Raw genomic sequence first — 8,895 nt, forward strand, 5'->3', positions numbered from 1 at the left:
CTGTCAGGATGTAGAAGAACATTTTTAGAATCTGATCTCAGGTCAGAATGGGTTAAATCATAGCGCCCCTCGATTTATGGTAGCGGAGCACTTTTACAGACGGACCGGATGTTATCCCGGATGTGGCTGTAACGGCTAAAACACTCTAGAGTCGATCCACAACAACGGGAGGTATGATTTAAATCTACCGCGACTAGCGACGGGACCGCGGTGGGTGGGCCGTCTTAAGACATGATCTATTCTTAGAATTGGACGGGATGATTTAGAATCAAGAGTTATTAACATTTTTTTAGATTTTCGGTCTCGTCGACAAAACAGAAAGGGGGAACATTTTCGATGACGTCCCCCATGATCGCTCCACAGCCATGGGAGACTTGGGAGCGCCTGTTGCGATGTTGCGCAACAGGCGCTCCCAGGCTGTGGTGCGATGCGATCGGTTTTGATATTTCAATAACCTCCGTCTTTTTGATAAAACTATTTGAAAGGACGGTGAACTTAATCATGGGCGAGCGGGGTGTTAAACAACGTACCTATAAACTACAACTACCAACATTTCATCTGCCGTAGTGGTTAAGTTAGTTTGACGGCCGCTAATTGTTTAATCCAGTGTACGATGCGTGCTTATACTACGACATTCCCCACCTTTTGTTTTATGTGTTTTAATCCGCCGTATTCATGTAATAATTAAAAAGAAACTCCGTCTTTGCCGCGGAGCTATGGAGACGAGATGGTTTCGTTTTGATGACGAAACCGGAAATCAACACATGCTGTGGGCTGCTAGGGCTTCTGGGAAATTGAGGCCAATGCAAATGAACGGGGTACAACTCCTCATGGAGGCGGGTCTTGTGCTGCGGTCTTGCGGGCGCACCAAGATGGCGGGTGTGGTGCGATCGTTCATAACAAACGGAGGGACCTTTTTCCGCCGGGTTTTCACGGATCAAAAGCCCAAATAATTCAGCGTATGCTCTAAAGGTAATAAAACAATCTCAGCAGCGTAGGATATTTGATTAAAATGCGGGTTAGGTGTTTTTTGGAGTCAAACTGTTAATTGAACTCACTATGCTGTGTTTTTCCCCTGCTCTCCATCCCAGCCTCTCCATCCCCTTCACGGTGGACGACATCGCGGCGTTCGGGGAGGACTCCCGGGAGCTCTTCATCAAGTCCAGCTGCTACAGCACCCTCCTCATCTCCGTGGCCAGCCCCGGAGCCACGGTCACATGGGTGTTCACCTCTGACCCCAAGAGCATCTCCTTCAGCGTGGTGTACAGGGAGAGCACGGAGATCCCGCTGGAGCAGGCCAAGGTATTGATTGATTGATTGAAATATTTATTAACAGTTTGTAGAATTACAGTACATTTCAAGCACAGACTCAATACAGAGACTGTCAACTGTGAGTGGACGACCCAATTAAGCATTACACTTGTTTACAACAGGGTCCACATTGTTCAATTCATCAAAACATATAGAGACATACAAATAGACACTTCTATGTAGTTAAAGAACAGAACAGGAATTCATCATATATAAGCAAAAAGGGAAAAGATACATATACAGTGAGGGGAAAAAAGGGGGGGGGTGGGGTGGGGGAGGAATCAGATTTTACAGAGGCCAGTTTCGAATTGCAGCCATCCGTAGGTGCCCTTTGAGAGCGGTTTTGAAGGAGTCAAGGGATTCACATGTCTTAATGACTGTTGGTAGGGCGTTCCACATTTTGGTGGCATAGGAGCGAAAAGAATTTAGTCCCTTGTTTGTGCCGAATCTGGGTTGTACATGGTTTGTTGCACTCCCTCTGGTGTTGTGGGTGGGTACTGTACCGTCCGTACAACACACTGCTACTACAGACCGGTGTTGTTTTCCTCCACTAAAACTATGACAAAGAAATGTTCGTCGACTACCCCTTTTTCCACTGAGGAAAACTAAATGGAGACTAAATGAAAACTAAGCTACTGTATGATGACTAAGACTAAAGGACCCTGCACACTGGACGCGTTTTTCTGATTTTTAGCTGCGTTTTTCTCCATCGGCTTTCCGAAAAACGCGTCCAGCGTGCAACCACCTTTAATATACTGGCAATTTTGTCAACCTATGATACAAACTAGACTAAAATGTTAGGGAGGGACTCTAGTGGACAAGAGATCCAGTATAAGTCATTTTACACTTGGTTGCATGCTGAAAATAGCCGATCTACCAGCTCACTGCGACACGTTGTGAGCTTGTAGATCGGCTATTTTCAGCAAGTGTAAAATCAAAGTAATTATTATCAAGGTCCGCCAAAATAAATTTTAGTCGACTAAATCAACTGTAGATTTAAGCCCATCGCACACCGTCACACAAAATAGAACTGTGTTCTATCGGCGCGCCGGGCGGCGCGGCGGACGGAGCCGGTGTGTGATAGGTTCATTGAAAATAATGGAGGCGGCTGTGTCCACCGCGCGGAGCCGCGCAGCGGACACAGCCGAAGCACATCCGACGCACAGCCGACGCAGCCGGTGTGTGGTGGGCTTGAGTCGACTAACATGTTATGACTAAAACTAGACTAAACACACAAACATTCCAGGTGACTAAAATGTGACTAAAACTAAATGAAAGCTATTCAAGAGACTAAAACTAAAATAAAAATGTGCTGCCAAAAACAACACTGGCGCAGACATACCGCTGGAGCAAACGGGGGCACAGGGACTCCTTGGTCACTTGGTTAACAAATTAACTGCTCGTGACAAAACGTGCTACTATGTTCAGGAGGTCTTTTCTGATTATCCGGTGATCTCGATTGGAACATTTGCACTTTCCAGGTCCTGGTGCCACTGACCCGCTGTAACTATAGGGCCCACTGTCTGTGTTGTTGTGTCCAGGTTCTGATCCCACTGACCAGCTGTAACTAGGGCCCAATGTATGTGTGTTGTGTCCAGGTTGACCAGCTGTAACTAGGGCCCACTGTCTGTGTTGTTGTGTCCAGGTTCTGGTCCCACTGACCCGCTGTAACTATAGGGCCCACTGTCTGTGTTGTTGTGTCCAGGTTGACCAGCTGTAACTAGGGCCCACTGTCTGTGTTGTTGTGTCCAGGTTGACCAGCTGTAACTAGGGCCCACTGTCTGTGTTGTTGTGTCCAGGTTGACCAGCTGTAACTAGGGCCCACTGTCTGTGTTGTTGTGTCCAGGTTGACCAGCTGTAACTATAGGGCCCACTGTCTGTGTTGTTGTGTCCAGGTTGACCCGCTGTAACTAGGGCCCAATGTCTGTGTTGTTGTGTCCAGGTTGACCAGCTGTAACTAGGGCCCAATGTCTGTGTGTTGTGTCCAGGTTGACCAGCTGTAACTAGGGCCCAATGTCTGTGTTGTTGTGTCCTGGTTGACCAGCTGTAACTAGGGCCCACTGTCTGTGTTGTTGTGTCCAGGTTGACCAGCTGTAACTATAGGGCCCACTGTCTGTGTTGTTGTGTCCAGGTTGACCAGCTGTAACTATAGGGCCCAATGTCTGTGTTGTTGTGTCCAGGTTGACCAGCTGTAACTATAGGGCCCACTGTCTGTGTTGTTGTGTCCAGGTTGACCAGCTGTAACTAGGGCCCACTGTCTGTGTTGTTGTGTCCAGGTTGACCAGCTGTAACTAGGGCCCACTGTCTGTGTTGTTGTGTCCAGGTTGACCAGCTGTAACTAGGGCCCACTGTCTGTGTTGTTGTGTCCAGGTTGACCAGCTGTAACTAGGGCCCAATGTCTGTGTTGTTGTGTCCAGGTTGACCCGCTGTAACTATAGGGCCCAATGTCTGTGTTGTTGTGTCCAGGTTGACCAGCTGTAACTAGGGCCCAATGTCTGTGTTGTTGTGTCCAGGTTGACCCGCTGTAACTAGGGCCCACTGTCTGTGTTGTTGTGTCCAGGTTGACCAGCTGTAACTAGGGCCCAATGTCTGTGTTGTTGTGTCCAGGTTGACCAGCTGTAACTAGGGCCCACTGTCTGTGTTGTTGTGTCCAGGTTCTGATCCCACTGACCAGCTGTAACTAGGGCCCACTGTCTGTGTTGTTGTGTCCAGGTTCTGGTCCCACTGACCCGCTGTAACTAGGGCCCACTGTCTGTGTTGTTGTGTCCAGGTTCTGATCCCCCTGACCCGCTGCAACTCCCACAAGGAGACCATCCAGGGCGAGCTGAAGGTCAGAAACGCTGGACAATACGCACTGGTCTTCGACAACTCCTTCTCCAGGTCAGTCTGTTCTGCTCACTCTGCTCCTCCGCATCGCGGTCCTCTCCACCGGTTCGTTTTCAGACCCGTTTTTTGTAATCACTGTCAAAGCCTGACATGTGGACTTGATGTCTGCTGTACAATTACTATACCAGTGGTTCTCAAACGTTTTAATTTCACTCTTGAGAGCGTACAAATGGAACCAAATTGACCCGTAAGGGTCCATTTGGTTCCATCTGTACGCTCTCAGAGTTACAGTCCTGTAAGGGTCCGTTGGAACCCCCTATAGGAATCGTTTAAAGGGAAGCGTGAAGGAATCTGAACTCGCTACTACTCGCGTCTCCTGTTGCCTTTATGAACATGCGCTCGCGCTTGAATTCGCCACGCTAGTATATTTATACTGTGTGTAATGAATCCCATTGTGTGATTGTGCTACTAACTGACTTCTGCTGTATAATGCACACAAACCCATGCGTCCATTGAATTCCCCTCTTTATTTTATTCGGTACTGCCCGTGTCGTTGAAAAATGTGTAGAGAATCATTGTGGCAGAAATTGAATAGAGATTCTAGGGTTGTGGTTAACAGAAAATCCATGTCACACAATGATTTGGCGTCAACCTGTAGTAACTGTGAAGGTCTTTAACTCACTGGGGGCGATTCTTTTTCTGTGCGAATAATTTGCTTATTTAAAAAAAAAAAAAACATCAGAAAGTCAATGCAAGCTTCTACATCATCTACAGAGCGAAAATGCGTCTTGTTATTTTTTCGCTATGCCGTCGAATTCTCCGGATATTCGCTATGGGGACTGCTATACCTCTAGAAAAGGAGTTACCAAACTGTGGCGCGTGCAGCCCTTGTGGCGCGCCAACGCCCTCTAGGGGGTGCGTGACATGAAAAAGGTAATGGCGGTTTTATGGTGCTATTTGACACAAACGCAAAATCCGGTAAAGCACTGTTGTAAGGAGATGTAGAGAGCAGCTGTGGGAGGATACAGCAGCTGCATGTCTCTCAGTGCAGTGACATTCTGTGATTATTTGCTATATTAATCATATTAAAAACTTTATCATTTTCGGGCCAAATGCAACAAGACTTATAGTGTTGGGTGGCGTGCGTCAGCTAGGTCAGGAGGTAACCAAAAAAGTTGATTTTGACAGCAAATTTTGATTTTAGTTTTAGCCATAGTCTTTTCATTCGTTTTTCTTTAGTTTTAGTCGCATTTTAGTCACCTGGAATGTCTTAGTGTTAGTCTAGTTTTAGTCGACAAAATATCATACGATTTTAGTCGACTAAAATGTATTTTGGTCACCTCACCAGTCACCACCGAGAATCCAGACTATGAATGAGCCTTTACTTGTGTGCTACCAACAGCCACCACCGGGCTCCGCCACCAAGCTCTTTTATTTTACCGACGTCACGGCGTGTGGCCGGCCGGCCGTGCGTGGGCCCCAAACAACACGATTGCGTTGTCTGCGTCACGGTAGTGTGTGTGTGTGACGCGCCTGGGTGAAGAATTGGTGGGAAAGAAAATCTGAAGGATACCAATGACATAGAGAAGCAGAAAGAGACGACTGGCGAATAATCGCAAATACGGTTCGCGCTCTAGATGTGTGCAGACACGTCAAAATTCGCCGGTGGATTATTTCGCATTTTCAGGTCGTTTACTCACGTCGCTAATTCGCCGATGGGTAATGTAGGTCCTCCTCCGACCCTCCCTCCCCCCCCTCCCACCCCCCTATTGAAGACCCCTTCAGTAGATTATTTCAGCACTAAAATCACGTTGTTTCTCCTCTTCTCGGCTGAACAGGTTCATCTCAAAGAAAGTGCTTTATCGTCTGAGCGTGGAGAAACCGGTGGTCTACGACGGAAGTGACTGTCCGTGACTGTCCGATGCCTCTTGGATTAGAAAGACGTGACTGTGTCCGATGCCTCTTGGATTAGAAAGAGGGAAGATGTAGTGTGAATCTTTATCCTCCCGTCTCTTGTGGTATTGTCTACTACGGCGTGTGTCCCTGTTTGCAAAGTGCTTATGTTAGATGTTAGAACATTATAATGTCTGTCATAGTGACAAAAAAGATGTAGCATTCTGGATCTCATGGCTCTGTCCTCGACTCCTCGCTGCTTTAATGTTTACCGCGTCGTCATCTCACAAATTGGACCGCAACTTTGACAGTTTGCAGAGTTCCAGACGTTATTATAACAACACCTGCTGTTACGTGTTAAGCTTCGGTTCGGAGCCTAGACGGAGGCTGTGCGTACGTCAGACAAAATGAAAGGTTGTGACATTTGGAAAATGTCTCCCTCGGCTGCTCTCTCTCACGAGGTGCGTAACATCCAATTAGTCGTGATCACTGGACAGCGAGGACGGAGAAAAACGGTTACATACAAAGTGAAAATGTCTAAAAAAAACTGGTACTTAATTTTAAACCGAACTGCGAGCATATACACGACATACTGTCAACGCTGGGCCATTATCACTCTGACAGTATAGAGAGGGTATGTGCATGCTTAAAGTGAACGGCACATCGAGTGGCAAAGCAACATACCGTACAAAGTGAGTTTAGCATTGTTTAACGTTGTTTAATGCAATCAGACAGGACTTTTCTGTTTGGATGCATGGGCTGTCGAGGCCAGAAAGTAGTTTTTTGCCACTCCGTAAGCATTCCTGCATAACTTCCCTGGTTTGATGATGATGATGTCACGTGCATATACCCTCTATAGCGTTAGAAAATTAAGCTAGCACGTTTTTATTCTTAACGTATAGAGAGAGGGATGGTCGCAAATCTGAAGGTGAACGCTGAGGCGGGTGGTGGCGGTGTGTGCGACCGACGTGCACCTTTTTAGCACACGCGACCGTTCTGTTATTGTCGTCCATGAAATGGACTTCAAACAGGGCATCGGACGATTGCAGGGACAAAACAAACAGACTGCAGTCTCTGTCCCTGCCCTGTGATATTTTATATATCTATGCATGCACGGCAAGCACATTCTGCGCATGGGTTTCCCTGGCAAAACAAAGAGAGTACTTATATATCTGATATCTTGAGTTTTTGTGCTTTATATATTTATTTATAGATCTGTGATAGTGTCCATTCTGCGGACGAGGAGATCAATAGACTTGACAGGATGAAAATACTGTTTTATTTTTACATACATTGTAGTCGGCCTAGAACTAATTAATTATGGGAAGGGACGGAGCTCGTTAATGCTTTGTTGATAACGAGCAGCTTATCGATCAGGCTTATCGAGCCCGCTATCGAGCATTTTATATTATTTTGTGGAAAGACGTATCTCTTTACAAGGGCCTTCAAATACAGTAACCTTTCTAACAGACGGAAGACAATAATTGACCTTTTTACCAAGAAAGACATTTTAAAGAAACTGTTAACCGTGTTAATTTGTTTACCTGGACAGCGCTGGTTGGCAGGTATCGATACACTTTTAGACAGACATGTTTGTGCCATGAGCGTGGATTCCATTTATTTCTTGATCGCCTCTTGTCTGGATTGTCTAAACATGACATCATGGGCTGCTAATATGCTCGATAACAGGCGCGATAAGCCCAAAGCTTATTGATCATAAATGGGTACTCAATAAGCTTATTAAGTTATCGGATAATTTCGGTTAACGGTTATCGAGCTCCATCCCTATAATTTTGGGACTGTCGATGGAACACACAAAACACAACCTTAAACATTAATGTACACATTTAAATGTGTAGCCTTTTATAAAAAGAAAAAAAAACTACTGACTTAACAAACACTGCACCTTTCTTTGTCTGAAGGGAATGTTTAATATGCATTTATTTATTTTTCTTTTCTTTTACGTGAGTGTCTTAGAGCTGGTGACACCTCTCTCTCTCTCTCTCTCTCTCTGTCTCTCTCTCTCGCCCCAGGCATTAATACTGTCATGTTTACTGAAACTCTAAACTGTACTACAGAGAATCTACATAATGGCGAGAAGACCTCTTCCAGAATATTTAATTTAACTGACATATACATTTATTATTGTTATTATTATAGAACTGACACGAGGGAGAAAACATTGTTATTGCAACGATTTTGTTCTGTTTGTTTTTTTGTTACACGTTTAAATATGAAGAGAGTACTAATAATAATATATTGCCAAAAAGAATGCATATAAAAACATTTATTCTCTATTTTACCGTTCTATACGAAACAGAGATTCTATGTGAAGCCAATGCAACGTGACTGACAACTACTGTATGACGCACTTTCGAAAAGGGCTTTATTGTTGTTACTGTTTATTTTTATCCAATGAGCATTTGTGCCAGATGACAAAATGGGTCGCTTCTTTTTTTTTCCCTGTGTACCAGTTTTGCCAGTAATTTGTAATTTTTGTGACGTTATAGAAGGCTTTTTATTGCTGGTGGTCTGGTTGGAGAGGAGAGGACGCGCCGTTGTGTGACTCTCTGGCACATCTGTGAGAAACAATTGTCTTACTTTGATAAAAACGGGATTTAAATATTTAAAGATTTGTAATAGGGTTTAAGATTTTAGGTTATGATGAACCAATAAATAAATGAGGGTGGTGTGATAATCCTGATAAGTGTGGCTCAGTTCATATCCGGTCCAATGTATACTGTAGTTACAGTACTATCTCAGTGGTTCACACACTGTTTCATGTCAAGGACCCCCAAATTGACACTAATTATCCCACGGACCCCCATTTGAAAACATATGCAAGGGACCCCCAATGTCCCATAA

The 8,895-nt window shown here is 45.1% G+C and overlaps 1 protein-coding gene across 1 annotated transcript in view; it reads left to right on the plus strand.

Moving 5' to 3' along the window:
- LOC308325184 (uncharacterized protein) overlaps window positions 1-8,669 on the plus strand; it is a gene marked incomplete at its 5' end in the record, with an annotated part of 279,818 nt that extends 271,149 nt beyond the window's left edge. Inside the window, 3 exons of the mRNA XM_080777607.1 lie at window positions 1,092-1,302; window positions 4,082-4,191; window positions 5,976-8,669. Coding sequence (XP_080633733.1) covers window positions 1,092-1,302; window positions 4,082-4,191; window positions 5,976-6,051 — 397 coding nt within the window. The 3' untranslated portion in view covers window positions 6,052-8,669. The remainder of the gene's footprint in view (window positions 1-1,091; window positions 1,303-4,081; window positions 4,192-5,975) is intronic.
- Window positions 8,670-8,895: the final 226 nt, after the last annotated feature.

Source organism: Protomyctophum bolini (genome assembly GCF_963924005.1).
Source record: "Protomyctophum bolini genome assembly, chromosome: 12".
Lineage (NCBI taxonomy): Eukaryota > Metazoa > Chordata > Actinopteri > Myctophiformes > Myctophidae > Protomyctophum > Protomyctophum bolini.